This window comes from Fringilla coelebs, assembly GCF_963513975.1.
Source record: "Fringilla coelebs genome assembly, chromosome: 18".
Taxonomy (NCBI): domain Eukaryota; kingdom Metazoa; phylum Chordata; class Aves; order Passeriformes; family Fringillidae; genus Fringilla; species Fringilla coelebs.
The window spans coordinates 7,534,060-7,557,198 of NC_140044.1; the positions used below are offsets into that span (position 1 = coordinate 7,534,060).

General features: G+C 56.1%; 1 protein-coding gene across 1 annotated transcript in view; it reads right to left on the reverse strand.

Moving 5' to 3' along the window:
- Nucleotides 1-22,882, reverse strand: part of NOL4L (nucleolar protein 4 like) — a gene marked incomplete at its 5' end in the record, with an annotated part of 58,969 nt that extends 36,087 nt beyond the window's left edge. Inside the window, 3 exons of the mRNA XM_084217958.1 lie at nucleotides 1,387-1,498; nucleotides 5,067-5,222; nucleotides 22,574-22,882. Coding sequence (XP_084074084.1) covers nucleotides 1,387-1,498; nucleotides 5,067-5,222; nucleotides 22,574-22,882 — 577 coding nt within the window. The remainder of the gene's footprint in view (nucleotides 1-1,386; nucleotides 1,499-5,066; nucleotides 5,223-22,573) is intronic.
- Nucleotides 22,883-23,139: the final 257 nt, after the last annotated feature.

Below are 23,139 nucleotides of genomic sequence, written 5' to 3' on the forward strand. Positions count from 1 at the left end.
TGGGAGAGGCACAGGAGATGCAGGATGGTGGGTGGGTGGAAGCCCCTGAAGGAAAACCAGGTTGGACAGGGCTTTGATCAGCCTGATCTAAGGGAAGGTGTCCCTGCCCTTGGCAAGGGGTTGGAATGAGATGGACATTAAGGCTCCTTCCAAACCCAACCAGTCTGTGAATCTGCTCAGAACATCACCCACGATGGATGCAGTGCAATCCGTGTGAAGGTCAGGGCTGCTCCCAGAAGGGCCAAAGGCCAAAACTTTCCTGGATGTAATTGGAAAGAGGGATCGGGCCCTTAGCTGGCAGAGTGGGAAGTGCTGTGGTGATGGAACTTCAACTAATAGAATTCACATGGAGTTATTTGGGAGAGTTTTTGAGACTTTTAAAAAAAATATAATGAGTACAAAGCATTTCAGTCACTACCTTTGGAGAGATGGCACATAATCCACTTAAACAAAACCTCTGGGATGTCCACAGCTCTCCTCCCAGCAGTAAACAGTTGGCAATCGGTAGTTAATACAAGAAATTCTCTATTATTGGGCCTTTTGTTCCTTAAATTCTGCTTCTCTTCCTGATAAGAGCTGCCAAATGAGTCACTTTGCCTTGCCACTTTTGAAACAGACCAACTCCCTGCAGTTTGCTTAGGTTTTTTTTAAAGAAGCAATTTTAATGGCTGAAATCAACATCACTTTGCACTTGCTTTGCCCGTGATCATGAAAACAAGTTTGTAATTCAGAAAAGAGCCACACAAACAGTAAAACCAGCTACTCTGAAAGAGAACCTGGTCCCATCTTCTTCCCACTGCTGCTCTCTCTCAGACCTAAGAAGCTGCAGATTGGATCTGTCCACAAAAGAACCATAAGGAGTCAACCACCTCAGTGGCCACACTAATTGTGTGTGTGCACACAGGCACAGTGTAACTGTGATTGCCAAAACACTTGCCATTATCTAACTCAGGATCCCGTGCTTATCTATTAATTAAGTGTAAATTGCTTCTTTATCAGAAACTTCAGCTATTCAGACATATTCTGTGTCTTTCAATACAAAATTATCAGTTCCAGGGAAAAACTTTAGGTTATTTTTATAGACATTGAGGTTTCCACCCTCACATGATCATGGCTTGATTGCAGCCGTGTCTGTGGCATTTCTGACCCACGTTTTGGGTGCCACTGGGGAAGGCTCAGAAAGAAAGCCAGGCTGCTTCTGCTCCCTAAACTGAAACAAGCAGGTTTAAGCAATTCCTTCAGCTTGGCTATAAGATGTAAAATATCCCAAGTTAGGAAACCCTTAGGTTACGATGTATCTCCTGGGCAGGACAGTATCTGGCAGCTGTGGGTGTGCTGGTGCAAAATGCAGAGTCAGCTCTGCTGGCAGAAGCCACTCGCCTTTACCTTTGGGCTCCAGGCCGTTGGAGTTGAAATGCATCCTCTTCTGGCACTCAGTGCAACTCATCAGGAACCTGGTCACAGCCTCTCTCGGGAGGAAAGCGTAGGTCTCTGCAATCTGGGGAAACGACAGAGAGCTGTATGTCCTGGGAGGTGGAGAGCACGGGGACCACGGGCACAACTCATGGCCACACATTGTCCCCTCCAGCCCTAAATCCCTCCCTCCAGAGCAGCTCTTGGTGGGGGAACACTTTGGGAGGGTAATTGGTGTGCCAGTGAGGCACCAAGACACAAATGAACAGAACTTTGGTATCCCTGCATACCCATACCTTCCCAGAAACTCCTTCCCGCTCCGCCTTGGAGTCTGGGAAGAGCAAAGCTATGAAAGTGTAAGAATCAAATGTGAAAGCAAGGCCTCGTCAGCTCTGTTTGCATTGTTAATTACCATCACACCAGTAACCTGAAGAATCCATTAATCTTTTGTAAGGGCAGGTCACTTTTTCCCACAATGACAATCAATTACTGTTAATAATACTTTGCACTTCTGTGACATATTTTATCTAGGGAATTGAAAACATTTTTCCAAACAGTAATGAATTAAGTCTCCTGAACCTTTGTGGGGTATGTATTTTACAGATGAGGAAAAGCTAAGGATAAATATTTAAAACTTGAATGCTTGAAGTTAAATACTAGATCCAGACCTAAGCACCCACAGAAGGTGTCTGGCAATCCCTGTTATTGCAATTAATTCCAGCCAGCAGTAATTTTACGGTATTTCTAAGGACCAAGACTAGGTTATTTGGAGAAGGAATGAGTCAATTTTAATGTAGACTTCTTTAAGGCCATAAAAGACCATCAAATCTTGGAGTCTGACCTGTGCAGCACAAGTCATGAAACTTCACCCAGGTTCTCCTGCAGCCCAGTGGCCTGTGGTTTGCCTAAAACATCATCCAGGAAGACATCTGGTCTTAATTGGGAGGCATTAAAAGGTGGAGAGCCCACCTCTTACTTTGGGCTGGCTCCTACGGTTAATCACCCATCCTGTTTGGTCTAAGTGACTTGTCCCAGCACGGCGGTTCCCAAACCAGGGGCCGTGACCCCCACAGGGGTCACAGCACTTACAAGTGGGGTCATAAAGCAGACAGAAATTCAATTGTTTGTGCCGGTCCTCGGGGCTGTGAGCCCGGCAGAAGTGGGGCTCAGGACGGGAAGTGGGGCTGCAATCAGACACCTCGTGGGTGACGGGGCTGAGCTGGGAGGACGGCCCAGGACGTCCTGATTCCCCTCCTCTGGCCACATTGTCCTCCTACCTGACACAGTTTATAAATAATATCTAAATTCTGAGAGTCCACATTAAATACAAAAAGACCTAAATTCCGCGCATTTTTGTACCCTGAGGGGGTGCTGTTCTAGAAGCAGAGCAGCGGGGCAGGGGCTTGGCTGGATCATGGCTCAGGCAGCGCCGTGCCGGCTCTGCGGTGGGAGGGAGCCGCATCCCTCTCCACTGCGCGGCAGCAGAGCCCGGGCTTTCACACGCACAGAATGCCAGATGGGTGGAAAGTTCAGGCGGGGACCTTGTCCCAGCGCTCAAATGGAGGCTGCAGTGCCGGGTCCTCATGGGATTCTCCTCCTATTTAGCTGCAGCCCCAGCGAGCTCTGTTGTGGCCGAGCGAACGCCAGCTCAGTTTTTGCCTCTGTGTGATATTTATCGATGCACAAGCACAAGGGATTCCTGCAGAAACGCTGAAATGAGGGGCCTGGAAATTGCTGGTGGCAGCCGTGGTGGGGTGTCACAGGCAGGGAACTGTCCCCGCCTGCTGCCTGCCGGGCTCAGCCGTCTCCCTGCCTCTTTTGCTCCAGCAAGCCCACAGTCTCTGCTGCAAATGTTCAGCTAATTTTAGTGATACAGTTGTTATTTCTCAGCTGATTTGATGCTCTGCAGAGCAGACAGCTTCCTTGATGAGTTATCTCCCATCCAAACTCCCTTTCTGATTGCCTCCCTCCGGAGGTCATGGACAAGGGCAAACTCTCCAGTGTCTCTAATCAGAAGTGGTGGGGAAAGGGAGCGGGGAGAAGGAGGCAGGGGATCCTGGAGCCTCCCAGCTGGCCACCCAGCAAGGTACCTTTGTGCACCGTGCCAGGCGTGGCGTGTGCTCTGCACCATTTCACCTTCCAGCTCAGGCTACAAAGGCGCTCCGGGGAGCAAGGGCAGCGGTGAGGGCAGGAGCCAGGCTGGGCAGCCCAGCCAGCAGCTCCTGCCAGGTCAGGAGGGGATACACGCTGCTAATGTGATGATCTCAGCTCAAGAGGGAGATGAGGGGTGGAGCATGAAGCTCTCTGACTGCTGTGAGCAGGCCTGGGAAAACAGACGGATCCAGCCTGCTCCCCTGGGGCTGTGCAGGGCACAGATTAGTCCTCCAGAGAGATGAATTGAAGGAATTAGGGAAGGGTCGGAGTGGTCTGCTGGGGAAATGAGCAGAAAGTTTTTGAATTGTGGTCATGCTGGTGGGGCTGCCCCCCCTGGACCATAGAAAGGTCACTTGCCCCCAGCCAGGGAGGGTCAGTGCATGCCCCAGCCCCCGGCCCCACGCTCTGCTGCAGGGGCAGGACTGGAGTGCTCAGGGCAGGGAGAGATGCCATGAGCTCTGTGTGCACAGCCCTGCTCCCTGGGGACTCCCACCACATGTGGGAAGCTGCAGGGCACTGGGCTGCCTCACCAGCACTGCCAGCACCACAGCGTGGATGGAGCAGGGACACAGGCAGGCAGGACAGACTCCAAGCCTGGGCTGACTCTGGCAGCACAGAGCAGTGCAGGACCTCAGGCATCTTCACTGAGACGAGGGCAGCCTGCAAAGACCTCTCTGAGACATTGTATACACCAGAGAGATGAGCTGCCAGCAAACCACTCCTGTCTCTAAGCGACCTGGTCCTTAGGGCTGTGGGATTCAAGGGAGTAGCTTGGTCTTGGACAGTAAATTCAGCTCTTCTTGTAAAAGGAGAGCCCAAACGTTTGCATCGAAGGGCTGTGCAGAGTCAGGAGAAACAGCAAGCTCCCTGGAGAAGCACACTTCAAGCTAAATTATTCCTGACCTAACTAGAGTGGTGTTTCAGGGTGGATGGGTGGATAGAGCTGGTTCTTGGCATCCATAGAACCAAGGAACCAAGACAAGACTTAGCTGGGTGCCTGCCTCCATTTTGTAACCGAGGAAACCCAGGAGGGGCAGGAGAGGAGAGAAAGGCCACGGCCATGCCCCAGTCTCCCTGTCTGGCTGCTCCTGACCTTCAAGGTCCACACGAGACATTTCCCTCTGGCTGAGGGAAGACAGGGAGGCAGATGACCCAGAGCAAGCGTGGGACCGGACAAACATTCTCTCATCCATCACTAACACTGAGGATTTCCCTTCCTTTTCCCTTCAGACATGCACAGTGTCTTTGTATGATTCCCCTGCTCTCTCCTCTCCCAGCAGCCGCGCTGTGCTGCCGCTGCAGCCCGGATTCCCCGAGCACAGCTGCTCTGCCTTTAAACCCCTCCTTCCTCACGCCTCCCCGCACAGGCACACTGGGCTCTGCCTCGCCTCTGCCTCCCGCCAGTGGCTCTGCTCCTACCTGCCCTGTCATCCCCATTCCCGAGGGACTCTCCCTCCGCTCCAGTGCCCGCCCTGCCCGGGGCACGGGGGGACTCTCACCGCTCGGTAGGTTTTCTTCTGCCCGGCATGTTTGGGTGCTTTGCCCGGCTCCGACGAGCTTTCCACATGCATCGAGTAGATGATGTCAAAGAAATCTTCCACCACAGCCACGCGTTTCAGAGAGATGCCCTCGGGCTCCGACAGTCCATCTGCCCCCTACAACAGTGCAGGCAAGTTGAGTTAGTGTCAGCGATGGGTGACAGGGGTGACGAGATCGGCCCGGGGCTAATGTGGTTGGAGGGGGCAGAGTGGCTGTGCTCCCGCCTCGGGCTGCCTTGGGCACGGGGGATGTGGGGGATAAATTAAATATCGCTTCAGGGAGGATCCTGCTGTAGCCAGGGCAGTGGCGGCTGCTGCTGTCGTGCTGCTTAAAGCTGGCAATGAAATTGGGCCAGGAATAAAAACAAGGGAAGAGTCCAGAGTGGAGTCACAACCGATCAAGAAATTCAATTTCTGTAATGTGGGATGGTTTTGCTAGGCGGGGAACAGGCGGGGGAAGCTCTTTGGACCTGCACACGGTGCTAAACCATCCTGGGAAGCCCTGAGATGTGAGGTACTCTTGCTGGCTGCAGTCCCTGTGGACATGGATCAGCCAGCAGGACAAGGTTTCACTGTGATGCCAGGATACAGCCCCTAAAGGAAGGAGCCAGCATCCCCTCCTTCCCTGCACTGACCTTTCCAAGGCTCCCTCCCTCTCACAGACGCAGAGCAGCTGAGCGCTGGCAGCAGCAGCACAGCTCTTTGTGTGTTCGGATGTGCTGGAGAGCAGGAGGCAGTAATTCTGCCACACGACAGTGGTGACAGACTGATGGGAGTGGGAAGTGTGGGGAGCAGTGCTCCTCCGAGCTGACTGGCACCAACGGTGTCAGCTCACACTGGCAGGGTATGCCGTGGGAAGGGGAGGCAGCCTCTGGGACCCGGCAGCTGCTATCGGCACTTGGCACAAAGCACCAGGGCAGGAAGGGCTACTGGGAGGGGGTCAGTGGCTACTGTAATGGCAGGGGGGACTGAGAAAGGGCCAGGCTTTGGGACATCACTTAGCTTGCTCCTTGAAAAAATGCTATTTTTGCATAGACAAAAAAAATTTGAAAATATTCTATCTATCTATATATATGTGTATGTAGGTATATGTATATATATATCACATCCCTTTAAGGGCTGCTTTCAAAAGGAATCATGGATGTTGTCCAGTGGGTACCCACCAGGCAGCTAAGCAGCAAACTGCACATCTAAATTACCTGCAAACTACCTTTTTCACGTGCATTCACACATCCCTGAGGGCAGGCAGAAGCCGGCAGTGAGCTGTGGGCAGGGTCTGTGGGCAGGGTCTGGCAGGGGTCTGCATGCAAAGGGAACAGCCTGTCTCCTAACCTGCGTCTGTGCTGTCCTTGGTTGGGCTCTGTGTATCTTACACAGTCTATAGATTGAATAAATGCTGTTCTTTAAGCCACCAGTGAAGGGCCTCTCAAAAATCAATCACTTAGTGGGCCCACCTTCTGCTAAAGCTACCCAACATCTCAGAGGAGCAGTCATTTAATGTACAGCGCTGCCTATTAGAGTTGGCTCCTCAGCCCAGTTTCGGAACAGAGACTGCCTGTCCTGGGCACGGGCTGCAGTGGGACGGTGGCTGAGCTCACCCGGGACACGGGCACGAGGATTTTCCAACACAAACCACCTCTCCCCTCCCCGGGGAGCCCCAAGCCGGGGCTGAAGGTGGCTGTAACAAAGAGAATATTGAGAGCGAACACAAGGGGCAGGGTGGCAGGGCTGCGTGGTGGGGGTCGGGAAACTTCGCCCCAGGGAGTGTCTTTGAGGAATATAGATCTAATTTCTTCTGTCACCGTTCAGAGAGTTTCAGTTTAATCGAGGGCATGGGTATTCCCCTGCCAAGGAGGAGCGGGCATTAGGAGGCTTCCTACTGACCAATAATCCTCAGAGCAGGGTTGAAATGAGGATAATTACAGAAACAGGACAAAGGAAAATGCAGCAGGGGAAAAAGCACAGTCAGATCTAACAAGCAGAGCCCTCAAAATTAAGGCTGTAACCAACCCTGTATGCAAATCATTGTTTCCAACCAGCTAATATCCTCCTCCCTGCACGGTCAGCCGGTCCCTGTTTCCTCCCTGGTTTCAGAAGGAATGCAGTGAAGGTAACCTCAGGGTCTGGGCATTGCTACAGCCTCCCTGCACACCCAGCAGCGGTCTCCTCTCCACCCCGGCTGGATGCCGGAGCTGCCTCCTCAGCATCCCACTCCCTGCAGCGATCCTCCCCTGACTCCTTGCAGCGATCCTGCATCCCCTCCTCAGCCTTGTGACTGCTCTCCCCGTGATGATTATTTAGCTTTGGGAAGCAGGTGAGATGCAAGCAGTATCAAAGCCACTGGGTATAAGAAGCTGTATCAAGTCAGTGCCTCCAGGATTAGGGAGGTTTATATCTGGCAATATATCCAAATGTTGACCTAGGATTTAAGAGGACACGTGTGCTGTAAAGTACCTCTCCGAGGGGCCCACGCCCCTCGGGTTCCTCCTTCCACACCCAGCATTGCTCACCAGTATTCAAGGCATGAGTCAGAGCCCATAATATCTCAGAAAGGCTTAAAACCCCTCAGGTTTAAACAGCAATAAAAATTCAGTTGGGAAGCAGAATGGGAAGAAAGGATGCTTTTACCCTGTCCTGGTGTTGGGGCTTTATTAGAAGTCACCTGCCCCCACAAGGAGTAAAAGATTTCAGGAGCACAGCTCAGCCCTGACAGAGGTCCTTGGAAGCGGGTGGCATTTCAGGTGCTGAGGAGTCCCTCTACCACCTTCCAGCCATCCTCCTTTTCCCTATATTTGCCTAGCACGGCTCTGTCTCTCCCCTTTTCCAGTTTCTCCTTCTTTCTCTGTGTACTCTGCCCCACAGTTCTCACCCCCCCTTTCCTCTCATCCTCCCCACCTTACCAGAGCTGTGAGCTCTCTCAGCTCCTCTCCTCCATCCGGTCTTTTTCCTCCCCAGTGTCCTTTGTCTATTTCCACATCTCTGAGCACCGGTACCCCCGGGACCCAATGCCCTAGGACCACTCTCCTGGGCCTCGCTGCCCCTGCACCTCCTGTGTCCCTGCTCCATCCCGCCGACCCCGGCCGCCTCCAGCACCCGCGGATCAGCGCCGGGAGGCGCCTCTGCGGCCCGAGGTCGCCTCCGTGCCCGGCCCCGGGCGGCGACAGCCATTTCAGGCAGCAGCGCTGTCCCGGGTGCGCCGCGGGCCGGGCAGCGCTTCCAGGGCCCGGCCATGGCGCTGCCAGCGCCCAGCCCCGGCACCTTTGTTCTCGGCAGCCGCTCCGGGCACGCTCGGCCCCCGCCCGGCCCGGGACGGGGGCGGTGCGGCGGGAGGGGACGGGGAGCGCCCGGGCAGCCCCGAGCGGCGGCGCGGGGTGACATCTGCCGCGGCGGGAGGGAGGGAGGGAGGCAGGGCCGGGCTGAGGCCCGCCGGCAGGTAGCGGGTAACCACGGCAACCGGCGGTAATCCGCTCCCCCGGGCCCGCCGCCGCCGCCCCGCGCCCGCTGCCCCCGCGCCCCGCCCGGCGCGGACCGGCCCGGGGCAGGCACCGGCGGCGGCGGGGCCACTGCGGCCGGTCCCGCACCTCGCCGAGCCGGGGGCGGGCGGGCAGGGCAGGGGCAGGGGCAGGTTCCTACCAACCCCAGGCACCGCCATCCCGCCGGAGCTCTGCTCACTTTTTGAGCCCCACTGCAGCCCTGCCGCGCTCCCACAGCCCCGCCGCACCCCCGCATGGAGCTGCCCCGGCTCCCGCAGCCCTGTCAGGCTCCCACACGGACCTGCCACGGCTCCCCTATGGACCTGGTATGTTCCCACAAGGACCTGCCACGGCTCCCTCAAGGACCTGCCATGGCTCCCAAAGCCCTCCCATGCTCCTGGGGCGCTGCCTTGTTCCCACATGGACCTGCTGTTGCTCCCACACAGACCTGCCCTGGCTCCCACAGTCCTGCCATAGCTCCTACAGCCCTGCCATCGCTCCTGCACAGCCCAGTCCTGCCTTGGAGCCTGGCAGCAGCACTCACACATCTCCATGACCAGCCTCCTCCACCCACCCAGCTCCCTCTGCTCCCAGCAACCTGCTGTGCCTCCACCAACCCCTGTGGCCATTCCTCAGCAGCCCAGCCTGGGGGTGAAAACCGCCATAACGGGAGATTTTCACAGCCAAACTGCAGCACTGACGAACTAGCCCTGTTTTCTGTGGGGCAGCACATCCACGGCCAGCAGCTGCCACCTGATCCAGTCCGTGCTGCCCGCAGTGACCTCCACACCAAGCCCCGGCGAGCTGCCACCACCCCAGCGAAACCAGACTCCCAACCCAGGCAGCTCCAGGGAGGCCAAGGGATGACAGCAGCCTTCATGCACAGGACTTCTCAACCCTGCAAGCCCTTCCTCAGCTTGGAGTTGGGTTTGGGAGAACCTGGGAGCATTTAACCAGAGCTCCCCAAAGCTGCATGCTCCCAGCTCCTCTTCAGGCTGACTGGGATAGACACTGCCAGAAGAACTGCAAACTGCCTGTTCTGGGCTCAGCAGCATGAAGGGTCTTGGCTGTGCCCTTGCACTGGCTGGCAGGGCAATATCTGCCCTCTCCAGTGGGACTGGCAGTTCTCCTGGGCCCAGGAAGCTCCACAGCTCTGCAGGGAAGCATCCCTTCTCCAAGGGGGGTTATGCTGCAGGGCCATCAGGCTGGGACTGCTGGAGCAGGAGTGGGATGGGAGGGAGTGCCGACTGCTTCCCCATCTGCTGTGCTCAACGGCAGATAAAACACTGCCCCGGCCCTTGCGCCAGGGCCGATACCAGCCCAATTCAGCTTCCTGTGAGTCAAAAGCAGCTTCCTGCCAGCAGAGCCCTGCCTGATAATGGCTGTGTTCTGCTCTCTGCCCGGGAGCAGACCCTCTGCCCTCGCCTCTCCTTGCGCTTCCCACATGAAAGCCTTCCCTTCTGTATCTCCCAACCACAGCATCTCCCCGCCCCAGCGCAGAGGCGCACGTTAAACTAATTTCCTGCTGCTGGCTGGAAGGGCCACTGTCACCCTCGTCCCTGGGACAGCTGAGCTGGATGTTTGGGGCCAGCCGTATCGAGCTGTCCCTCAAGGTCACCTCCCTTGTACACAGAGACAGGCCACGCCGCTCGCTCTGCCTGTGCTCCAGCTGCTGCTGCCTGTGGGACACAGCCACTGTCCCCAGCCAGGTCAGGATCAGAGCTCTCCTGTGCCCTGCTGGAGCCACCCCATGGCACGACCGTGGGTTCCCCAGCTGACACCAGCAGCAGTGCCATTGCTGTGGCACTCACCCATCCCTCGCCCTTTGTTCCAGCCCTGCTGGTTCCTTCTGCTGCACAAAGGAGGATCCCTTCCTTGAGATGAGCAAAGGTGGGTTTGGGTTTTATCTAAGCACTCTGCTGCTTTTTCCTCTTTGAAGTGTCTTTCTCATTTTCTACAAGTTGTATTTTGTTCTAAGGGAATTTTTGGTCTTCTGACAAAAATGCTCAGCTGACCAGGGAGTGGATGCATACAGGACAAAGCAATTGGGACCTAGTGGGATCAGAAACTGTGACATACAGGATGGGATGTAATCTTGCCATGACACCAGAGACTTCCCATCAAGCTCTCTAAAGATCATAGAAACATGGAATGGTTTGGATTAGAAGGGACCTTAAAAACCATCCAATCCCTCTGCCATGGGATGGACACCTTCCACTAGACCAGATTTCTCCAAGTCCCGCCCAACCTGGCCTTGAAGCCTTCCAGGAATGGGACAGCCACAGCTTCTCTGGGCAGCCTGTGCCAGTACCTCGCCACCCTCACAGGGAAGAATTTCCTCTGAACACCATGATTCCTCAAGTCCATCTCCCTGGGCAGCCCATGGCCCCCAAGTGACCACCTGTGCTGGCACTGTGGCCACCACCAGCACACAGCCCACAGCCCACCTCTGCAACTACTCCTCCTGCACAGGCTTCAGCACCAAAACCGACGCTTTATTTCAATATGGACTCTTACAACTTTTGATCAAGAAACTGTTCTTGGTACTTCTCATCTCTGGGAAGTCAGCCCTTGATTGGCTTCTATATTTAGACTTCTCCAGGGCTTTAGGAAGTTCACTCCTCATGGTATTTAGGTGTAGGATGAAAGCAGCTTTTGCGGGGGATATGTTAAACCACAGCAGGCTCCCTCTGCTAATGCTGCGAGGAGAAAGAGGAGCTAGATTCCTCGAACTTCCCTCTTCCTCTTGCCCCTCATGCCAGGGGCACAGAGCATGCCTTAGAAATAGGCACCAGGAAGACACTGGGCTGAAAACAGTATCAGCTGTATTGCTCATAATAAAAGAACCCACAAGAAGATGATGGGAAATGCTCTTACTGACAGATTTTGCTCTTTTTTTTCTCCTGGAAATATTTTGCTAGGAATTTTTTCTGATCATTTCTGGTTTAAAAATGGGAGAAAAGCAGTTGCTAAAATGCTGATGGTGCTTCCCTGTGCTGAGCATTTTGTGTTGTGTCTTGTTGCACCAAGCAAGCACGAAGCCCCATCGTGCACTTAGAGCTCCAGCTCCTCACTGCAGTGAAAACAGCCCCAGCCCTCCTGAGCAGCTGAGCATCCCTCTGGCCCAAGAGAGCTCATTTCTCCTGGGGAAACTGAGGCACAGGAAAAAATAATTTTCCCAATACTCTGTGCTGACTCAGGCCAAGACTGGGGGCATTCACATTGTTTCTTTAGCCAGAACTATACACAATACTCTTTTTTTCTCCCAAAGTAAATACTTCCTCATGAGGGGAGCCGGGTGCTTTATTTTTAGCTGGCAAACACAGCTGAGGTGTGTGTCTTTCACGGGGCACAGGCACCTCCTCAGAGCAAGCTGCTCTTTCAGCAGCTGAGCCACGGGGATGGGTCCAGGCCTTTGCTCTGACCTCGGCTTATTCCTCTCCTGGCTCCCAGGCCTGGGAATGAAAACAGAGCAGCCTGGGAGGGGCGAGCCTGGAAATGGCAGCCCTGCCTCCAGCTGGGGAGAGGACCCAGGTGCAGGGTGCCAAGGGGAGGTTGGTGTGCTCAGGGTCTGGTGGGCGGCTGGGGATGGGGCTGCCATCCATCCCAGGGCTGCCTGAAGGACAGAGAAGCCCAGCAGGAAGAGATTCCTGCTCAGATGCCTGCTTAGAGACTCCTTGGATGCCTGCTCTGCCCGGGAGGCAGAGGACATTTTGCACGGCGCAAGAGAGCAGAGCTGCCTCCCTGCCAGCACCAGGCTGTGCGCCGGCGGGGAAGCTGCAGGAGCAGCTGGATCTGGCAGGCAGAGGCAAGCACAGGGCTCCCCAATAAATGTGACCCTGGCTGGCAGAGGTAAGCACAGGGCTCCCCAGTAAATGTGACTCTGCACCTGCTGGATGGGAGCAAGGAGGAGCTGGCTCTTTCAGGGATATCAAAATACTGGGTGCTGTGGGGCAGCCCGAGCGGCTGCTGCAGTACTGCTTCACTTGGGTTTGACGAGAAAGGTTCCTGCAGCCCCATGAGTGGAGCACCTGACTGACCTTCCTGGGAAATTGTTCCCTGGGGCTGTGGACTTCCCACTCCCTATCAGCTGGTGAGCATCACCCTCCTCTCTGAGGTGTGCGGGACCTGGGCGGGAGAAGTGCCACACTGTGGGTGCCAACGGGGAGGAGATCACAAGCATTATTATCTGGGGATTATTATAATGTTGCAGTGTTTCTTACTATTTTGAAATAGGCAGGGTTTGCACAGAGGAACTGTGGATGCTGTGTTCCTGCAAGTGCTCAAGGTCAGGTTGGACAGGGCTCGGAGCAACCTGGTCTACTGGAAAGTGTCCCTGCCCATGGCAGGAGGTTGGAATGAGATGATCTTTAAGGTCTATTCCCACTCAAACCCTTCTAGGATTCTATGATTCTAAAATATGAGTTTGGTAGTTTTTTTAAAAAAATATACCTGCAAAGGTGGGCAGACAAAGTGATTTCTTAATGTTGTTTGGATCTTGATTTTGGTGATTTGGGGGAGAATGCTACTGGAATGAAAAAAAAAAGGGGAGGGAAATGGTGGTAAACTGCGTTAACAATCAGAAGAGTTTTTATATTCCATAGCATCCTGGAAAAATTATAAAACTAGGAATCTAAAGAATATTGGCAATATGTAGCTGTAACACAAACTCAGAACATGCCTAGAGGTGGCTCTTCCTTGAAGTAACTTATCACTGTGAGCGATCTCCCTAGCACCAAGCACTAATCTAATAAAAATCACAAGCAAAGCAAAATCCTTTGAATCAGAGTGGGGCCAAGGCACTGTAACAAGTGATGAGATGACCTGTCACAGCAAGGTGACCCCTCTATGCCTAGGAATAGACCCAGCAGTGTCGGGGCAGCCAGGTGACATCATCACACCTACAGTGAGAACGTGGTGATGTCAAAATGAAACTGAGGAGGAGGAGATACGGAGCAGCAGCAGTTCAGCTCGTCAGTGGTAAGAAAAATTATGTAAAATCAGTTACAAATGATGCTACAGTGAATCAAGGTCAGGCAGGGCTGAGAGGCTGAGCCCTGGATGTGTGGCATCCCGGTGCCAGCTCCCTGTGCCCTGGCAGCTCCCAGTATGTGGGCCACTGTCGGAGACTCCCACAGGAACAATGTGATGTGCCTCTAGGGAAATGCTGACAGCTCAGCGGATGTTGGAGGGGGGGGAAAGGCCTGCAAGCCTTCCCCTTCCAAACCAGCCTCCTCTCCAGGTCAGGGCACAGCAGGGATTGAGCTGCACCACACCACAGTGGCTTCAGCACAGCCTGGCCCCGACACCAGAGCCTGGAAACACCGGCTGCCACAGCCAAGCACCACCACGACTGCTCCCCGTGAGGCCACGCTGGGTTCATGAAATGGGGACATTGTGGAGCCATAAGGGCCATGCTGGACTCCATCATGCCCTTTCCCAACATGGGAACCCAGGAAAACAGATGTCCACTGCCCTCAGTGAGAGCAGGCACTTTTATCCTGGGCTCTGGCTCTGCAAGGCTGGAGGGTCCTGTACAGGCAGTCAGGGCAGGGGCCACAGGGGACAGACAGATGGAACTCTGCTTCTTCTCCCCTTGCATTTAGGTAAACCCCCTCTCTATTCTGATTCGTGTCCATCATAACCAGTCCAGGTGAACCCCAACCCTTCCAAAAGCCAAACTGAGAATTGTAGATAAGCCCAGGAATGATTCCCCACTAACCTGGGATGACCAAGTGGAATTTTTTTGAGCTCTTATCTGAGACTACACGTGGGGGACGCAGAATTCAAGCGTGGTCTTAAACATTCTGTCGTGGTAATCCATCCAGAGAGATCCTCCTCCCAGGTGTGACACTTCATCCCATCACATCTGGTCTCAGTGCCACAGCACTGCAGGCTGGACACATGAGGCATATGGAGTGGCCTCACATCTGGCTCTCCCAGGTCTTTTGTGAGGCTGTGTCTCCAAACAGGGATGCTTTTGGGAGCAGAAGAAAGGAGGGGCAAAGCAAGCAGGGCAGATAAGCAAGACAATTAATACGACCTGCCCTCTGTGTGAGGAATAAATTGGCAGCTGACAGGTTATAATCTGTGCAAGCAGGATCTTCACAGGAGAGGTGAAGGCTCCATTGGGGGCCAATTGGATGGTTAATTAGGAGGACAAAGCAGAGGATTCGTGAAAATGTTTATGAAACAGTGCTTGGCAAGGGAGCCCCTGAGAAACACACAGCAGAGAGGAGCTGCTTTGGGCTGGGAGAGGAAACACGAGGGTGAAACAGCAGAACGAGCACTGAGAGGGAGAACAGCCATGCAAATGTCTGCGAGAGGACGGGGATTCCCAGGTGCCCTGTGGAGGAGTTCAGGGGAGGACCCGAGGACACCTCATTTTTCTAGAAATACACGGGCTGTGTCCTCCCTCTCGCTCCTCCCTGAGCCGTCCCCACCCCGGTGCGGTGGGGAGCGGGCTCTGGGTGCCGGCAGGCACCGCTGCCGCAGCCAATCGGCGCCGCTGGCCGGGCAGAGAAGGGCACGAGGAAAGCAATTAAACCGGAGCTTTGATTGGGCTCACAGATGACTGCTTGTGCTGGAAATGCCTGAGCTTCTTTAAGCGCCTCGGCGGTGGCTGGAGCCGGGCTGATCCCCCATCCCCTCCTCGGCGCGTCGCTGCTGCGGCAGCGGGAGCGTGACTGATGCTCTCTGTCCCACACACGGCTCCGAGAGCTCAGAGGTAGGAACCAGTTGCTAAGAGACAGGACTGTACTTTCCAGCCCACATCCAGACCTTTGTCACCAGCTCAAGGGCTTTCTGCCGGATCCAAACGCCGGGCGCAGGTGAGCGGGAGACGCCAGGCCTCCTCCCAGCCTCCTCCCAGCTCTGGGAGCCATACCACCAGCCTTCAAAACTGAGAATGGAAATGACAAACCCAAAAGCATCCCCCCCAAGGGAGCAGCTTCCCTGGACTGGCTGCTTGTCCCAGTGCTGTGAGACTGCAAACTGGAACACCCTGCGGCACCTGGAAGCAGTGTGGGTGGTACCTGCAGCACCGACACCCGGGAGGTTTTGGATGTCACCCGTGTGGATAAGTGGATGACTCGGTATTTGCTTTGAGATCCCTCCTTCAAATGCAAGCCAGGAGAGGAGTCCTAAACTTTAATCTCCTTTTTCTGGGGGGGGTTCCTGGGGAGTTTGGATTCTTAGCTCAAAGACTCCCATAAAATCAACTCACTACCCACCCCTGGAAAGCCTGAACTTGAGCCACAGAGACTCAGTGACCCCATCTTTTCCAGAGCACTCCCTCCCTCTTAGTGAGGATCAAATCCATCAGAGCCTTTGCCCGTCTGTTGGAAGGGAAATACATCCTCTGGGGCTGCCAAGCCAAAGAAGAGCAAGGACAGAGAGAAACCACTCACACAGCATTGTCTTCCTGGCTGTCACTCCGTGAAGGGCCCTGCACCGTGCCAGGAAGACACAACCAGGCTCCACTCCCCTTCCAGAGGCTGCTGCCTTAACCTCAGACATGGACACTGTTACCCAAACCTCTGCTCCGCTCACTGCTCTCACACACAGCACAGACTCTCTGCAGTTATTTCTCCTCAAATAAATTGCTATTCTTTGGCACCGGCCATAAAAGTGGAAGTCAGTAGCTTTCCAGCAAAGACAATGATTTTGGCCAACAGGTACCTGCCCTTGCTACAATCAGCTAATTAAACCAGACACTGAAGCTCAGGGGTGGCTCTGGCCCATTCTCAATGTGATTCTTTAGAGGTGGGCACAGCTGATATGAGATCAGGGAAAGATAATTAATGATTTGCACTAAAGAAAGAGACATTATTATGCATCCCTCTGTCATAGCAATGCCAGGGCATCCATGCTGGCCAGGCAGGGTGGATGGACACTCCACCAATGCTCCTCCACACTCCTGGGCTTTCCCTGCCATTTGCTTGTCCACAGTGTAAGTTCACAGACTGCTCATATCAAGCCTAACATAATGATAAAACTAAAACTGAACAAGTTGTATCAGAAGGAGATTTTTGCTGAGAATGGTCCTGAGAAAGTTCCCACTGAAAGGACTGTGGCTGCCTCTCTGGGCTCTGCTGCAGACTTTAGTCACTGACTGAATTCCCCCTTCTGCCTGTGGTCTGAGCAAGCCCCTCTGAGCAAGGCCCACGAGGAGAGCTGAGAACAGCCATGTACTGTCTTCACACCAGTCCTCTCTGCTCCTCATTAACAAGGCCCTGAGTGCTTGGACCCTCTTCCTGTGCAAAGGTGGGACATAACCTGGAGTGTGGGAACAACAGCTCCTTGTCAGACCTGGGGTTCTTTCCATTTCAGCCTCATTGACCAAAGCCTGGCAGAGCTGTGCTTTGGTTGCTTGCTTTTGGACCTACTTCAGAGTGACACCCTTTGAGAATTCCAAATATGAAAACAATTGCAGGTGAAAGAGGTAACTTTCAGATAAATGTTATCCGAAAAACACTTCTCCTCTCGGATCAGCAATGCCATGCCTGTTTCATGTAGGCCTGAATCATGTAGGATGTGCAGTGTAAATGGCAGAGAGTTATTTTTTTACAAGGTGTTTGGTCAGACATGTATTGGGAAGTGGAACCTTTGGTGCTGGAGCTCCAGGTCTCACAAGTGCTGGTGACCACAGCCAGCACCCAAGGATGAGGGTGGCTGGGATGGTGGGATCTCTGAGGCTGGGACACAGTACTAATGACCACAGTGGGACTGCCTTTAATCAGGCTTGTAGGCTTGGCAGAAATAAAGCAAGGACTGAATGAGATGCTGATTTCCCCCTTATCATTAGATAAGGCTGTCCTGAAAGGATGGAAGTGAGCAGGGAGTGGGCTTTGCTGACAGATCTGCTTCCAGCAGTGAGGAACTTCATTCTGCCAGTCTGTGTAACTGCAGATCATCAGAGCTCTTTAAATTCACCTTGCTCAGGCTTTAGCTACGCCTGGTGAGGCTAAGCCAGCTCTTGGGCCCAGGGGATTGGGTGTCACTGCCCTCTCTGACTCTTACCATGAGCAGCTTCAGATGTAAAATCTGTGACTGATGCTGTGCAAATTTGGAGCTGAATCTGGAAGGGATGCTAATGTGGGAGATTTTCTTTAGATAGGGTTGAATGGGACCATGCACCTAGGCCAGAATTGTTCCAGTCTCCTAAGGGCACATTTAAATGTAAACCTGCCAACGGTTCCACTCCTTGGAAAAGCTGGTGCTGCCCCGTGTGCTCAGGGTGGGATCTCTCCACAGGTGAAAGCTCTGCATGCTCTAAGTAAGGCTGGTGCAATGGGAGTAATAGACAGTTTCTCAGATAATACCCTCAGGCCCATCTGCCTTGTCTAAGGCTCTTCTGAATGGTCTTGATTTATTTTTTTATCACTTGAAGTCCCCAGAAAGTCTGAGTGGTTATTCACGCCATGAAAACCTTCTGTTGACTGATGTTCTTAGAGGTTATAGATGTGCAGCTTTTTGGGGCACTGAATATGGGCATTGAAGGGTACTTGTATCAGGAAAAATGTAGCCTCTATTAGCTGTTGGAGCAGCATCTTTCTGACATGCCTGGCTCCTCAGCTCCAGCATTCTGCCACTGTGCTGTGCTGTCCCACGGCCTGGCACCGCAGCTTCCACAGCACAACACTCCCTGTCTCTGGAGCTAAAACGAATTTAAGGGTAGGCTGTGCTGTGAGATTTATCTGCTGTCCCATGGGATAGTTTTCCTGCTGTCCACTAAAGCCTCCATCCATTTTTGCATTCTGGACTCGCCAGTTGTATTTCCAGTGCTCCCCCCAGCCCAGCATCGTTCCTCAGGTGAGTTTCACCAGGCACGATCGTGAAATAATTTTGAGCATCTGGCTCCAGGGGAGCTGGCACAGGTGAGCTGTACCTGTACAACAGCAGCAACCCACTGGAGCAATGCCCTCCTCCTGTCAGCGATGCCTACAGAGCCCCAGAGCCTCGTGTCAGCGCTGCGGGGGACGGGGAGAGAGCAGCAAAGCAGAATCCAACGTGGGCAGTGCTGCAGAGCCTGCCTGGTCCCCACGGCTCCGCACAGCCCCCGAAGGGCCGGGCTGACGCCAGGCTTGCCCTGCTCATCCCGCAGCCCCCCAGCCTGCAGCACGGCCTGCCAGCACCGATCTGTCCTGGCCGCCACGCCGGAGTTGTGACAGGCTCCCACCGCACACGGCCAAGTACAGCATCGATTTAGAGAGCAGCTAACGCCCGAGCCCAAGTCTGAGGAGAAGCCTCCCCTGCACACCCGCTGCTCCGGCCACAGCCATCTGCTCCGCCGCTTGTCACCGAGCGCTGTCCATTTCCCTGCACCCTGGCTCCATCTCGCTCCACGTTTGTCTGGGAAAGACTGTCTAAATGATGCTAAATGCTTAGGACAAGAGGGACATGAGATTATAATGAACTGCATCTTAGCACCTTGTCATGGACAAATTCTCCCACAGTTCTTAGCAAAGATGGGGAGAAGGATGAGTGCTGCCCATCCAGCGCCAGGATTCGGTCCAGGCCCTGGATAACGAGGGGGTTCACACCTTAGAGTGTGTCAGCCATAGGAAAGAAGGGCAGATCTGAGCACTTTGGGCTGTATCCATTGTCTGTGCTGCAGCAGCACACAAAGATACCCTCCTCCTCCTCTTCAGTACAGCCTAAATGTATTTTTTTCCAATACCCTGACCTAAAGGATGCAGAGTCCAGCCCACGTGTGAATAGGGCTGTCAGGCAACAATGTCCTACACCGCTAAACTGCCTGTGTTTATCTGCGTAGGGCTTTTTTAATTGTATGTGTTAAACGTCCAGCATCTTTGGGACGTTCATCTGGGAAAAAGAAATGTGAACAGTCTCTGTGCCAGACATCCGTCCGCACTGCTGTTCCTATTCCCAGTGCATTCTTTGAGAAGACCACCATCTGCTCTGACCACCACCTAAGGCAGATGCCCCCTTCTCAGTGCACAGTCCCTGCTCTCAAGCCACCCAAATCTGATTAGGCCTGTTCTGATGAGAGGCCTGGAGGAGGGCAAGGGAAAGTTACTCAGGAGAGAAAATAATAACCACATGTTAATTAATTTTTCACTACGGATGCGCAGAAAATACAGAAACCAGCTCAGGGTGCATAAGCCAAAAGGAACAGCTCAACTGACTAGCTGGGAGGGGGGGTGGGGGGGTGGGTTGTGATTATTTTGGAGGTTTGGGATTGTCATTATTATTATTTTCCAGAGGAGGAGTGGCCCCAGCCCTGTCAGGGAAAGGAAATCTTATCCCCACTGCTGCCCTCTACGCACTCTTTACCACCTCTTTTCCAGCTTTCCCTCCTGGTCCCTGGGATTTCCTGTGGCGTCCTGCAGTGAGAGCAGAACGAGATGCACCCCCTGCCACCCCCTCACTGCACCCGGGGTGGGGCTCTGCCTGTCCCTGCAGCAGGGGACATCCCCAGAACGGTGCTCGCCAGGCAGATGTGCTTGGGGAAGGGTGAGCGGACAGGACGAGTGGGATCAGATTGCTGAAGAGCACAGCCAAGGGAAAGCAACCAAAACACAGCTCCAGAAGTATTTGGGAAAAGCAGCTGAACAGACATTAAACCCGAATCCAGGGTGTTACTGTCCAGCAAAAGCCTCATATCAGCTTCATTAATTCTTCGACTGTGTGCCTGAGAGCAAGGGAATACACCCCAAACCCAGCCCAAACCACCAAGGATGCGGAGAGCACTGAATAATAAGGAGCTCAAGAAAATCCCTGACAAGTTATCTCTAAATTTGAGAGCCACTTCAGGCAAAACCAAACTCTCAACTGCACTCATCCGAAACGGTTCATGGGATTCCTGGCCGAGGGGGGCCAGGGAGGCCGGGACCAAAAGAACAGGAGGCAACAACTTCTACAGACCCCACTCTGGAAGGTTTTGGGGACTGTGCTGATTGGTCTCCCTTTGCAGTGGCTCTGCAAAGCGCTCCCAGCCCTAACATCTGGCTGGCATCTAGGCACTGGGAAATAAGCTGTATTACCCCTTGGAAAATTCGGTCGTCCCCTAGGGTATATCTGCTTGTGTTTGCTGGCTTAGGGGAGTATGGGTGTAACGCCTGTCTGTAGCCTGCAGGGACTCTGCCAGGGAAGATGCGGGGGCCTAGGCATGCTCCTCACTGAAACTTCATCTGTGCAGAGGCCCTTTGGGAATATGCGGGCTTGTGCCGGCCGGGTTGAGCCGCTGACCCTCGGGACTCCCTCCCGGACAAAGGGGAGGGGGCATCTAGCGAGCAGCAGGGTCGAGGGAGTCTGGCTCGGCCTCTCTGGGGTACCATGACTCTGCAGCATTTGGAAGATCTGGGATAGAGTCGCTGACTGCATGGAGAGGACCCGGGAGGGAGTGCAGGATCTTTGGAAAGGGGTACCGCTCCTAATCCGCCCTCCTCAGGGGCTCCTGGCACAGGGGGAGTGATAGAGGAGGGCTGCTAAGAGGTCTTGAAAAAAAAAAAAAATTGCAAAGAATTTTTTTGGGGCATTGCATGGGGGAGGGGGGCTGAGAGGGGAGAAAGAAAGGAGCCTCAGAGCACCACGAAGGGAGAGGGAGAAATAATGACCCTTCCCCCTCCCCCCAATAATCAGGCGGACCAGATGGGAGGTAAATAGTGCGTTTAGAAGCATTTGCCACAGATGGGCTGCCCTCAATGGAAGCATCCTCCAGCCACATCAATGCTGGAGTCTGTGTGCACAGAAAACACTGCACCCTTCAGAGCAGCAGCAGCGGCAGCAGCAGCAGCAGCAGCGGGAGAGGCGGGGAGGGACAGGGGGAAAAAAATCCCTGCCAGAGCCCTCCGGTGCCCGCGGTCCCGGCGGGGTGGAGAGGGGCGCGGGGGATGGCGGGGGGCGCGGGGCCAGGGCCGGGGCAGCCCCGCCGGGCGCTCCCTGCGCGGGGCCGGGGCCGCCAAAGTTGCGCGTTTCCCCCCGCGCCGGGGAGCGGGACACGCTCGGGACGGGAACAATGGGGCGGCGGGGCAGCCCCGGGCGGCGGCGGGAGGAGGGAGGGAGGCGGCGGCCGGTGCCCCGCTCCCCGGCCCGGCCGGGCGCGGAACAATGAGGCTCCGGCGGGGGAGTTCCCGGGACAGCGGCCCGCGAGCGGGCGGGGGGAGCTGCCCTAATCCGGGCTCTGCCGCTGCCCGCACCCCCCGGGGCACCGGCTGCGGCGGCCGCGCCGGGCGGGCAGCGCCGCGGGACGCCGGGGCCGGGCTCAGCGCGGCGGCCGGGCTCGCCCCGCTCCGCTCGGCTCGGCGAGACTCGCCCCGTTCCGCTCCGCTCCTCTCCGCTCCGCTCGGCACGGCGCGGCAGCGGGGCGGGCAGGGCGCGGCGGCGGCGCGGGGGGGCGGGGGGTGCCGGCGCCCCCTCCCCGCCGCCCGCTGCCCTTGACTGCAGCCCTGTCCCCGGCCGTGGGGCGGATGGGAAATGCCGGGCGAACGTGATCGGACAGGGCGGGGGGGCGGCGGGGCCCGCACCGGGCGGCGGCGCGGCCCCCCCGCGGGGGCAGGTGCACGGCGGCGGGCGCGGGGCACCGCCGCCCCCCCACCTCCCCCGCGCCGGCAGCGCCCGGGGAAGGCGGCAGCACCGGATGGGACGGGGACGGGGATGGGGATCGGGGGGGCAGCGGAAGGTGCGAGGCTCCGGGCGGGCGCCTCTCCCCATCCGCATCCCGGGCGGGTCGGGGCGGCGGGGGCGCGGCGGCTGCCCCGGGAGCGGCGGGGGCTGCGGGAGCGGCCGGGCCCCGCGTCGCGCCCCGCATGGGGCATGCGCGCTCCCGGCGGCCGGCGGGGCTGGGCCGCCCGGTGCTGACGGGACAGGGCCGGCGCGGCGGTGGAGGGGACCGGGGCCCCGGGGGTGCCCGCCCCCACCCCGGGCAATCCCCCCCACCCTCCCCGCCCGCACCCCCGGGGAGGACAAACAGACACGGACAGGCAGGCAGACAGACAGACACAGAGCCCCCGGGGCACGGAGCGCACTAACCGTTCCCGTTTTCACCGGCACATATACCACCACTTGACCCATCTTCGTCGCCTCCCTGGTGCCGTTTCCCAGGCGGAAGCCCTTGGACCGGACCCAGAACTGGAACTTGCCTTTCTCCCCCCCGCCGGAGCCGCCGCCGGAGCCGGTTCCCCCCTGCAGCACCTCGGCGATGCGCTGGTACTTGCTCCGGGTCACCGTCTTGGTTTTGGCCGAGTCCCCGTAGGTGCGCAGGCACCAGTCCCGGAACTGCCGCCCCAGCTCGCTGTCCCCGGGGCGGCTCCCCCGCAGCAGTAACGGCGGCTTCGGCATCGCCCGACCGGCGGCGGCGGCGGTAACGGCGGCGGTAGCAGCAGCGGCGGTGGCGCCCGGCCCCGCGCCCTGTCCCGGAGCGGGCGGAGGGGCAGCGGCGCTCCCGGGACGGGCTGCGGAGGCGACGGGCGGGATGGAGCGGGGAGCAAGAGGCGCAGGAGGGGTGGCGGCCGCTGTAACGGGGAGGAGGGGGGGAGCACCGGGGCTCGGACAGCGACCGGAGGGAGGTACCGGCGGCGCCAGCAGCAGCAGCAGCC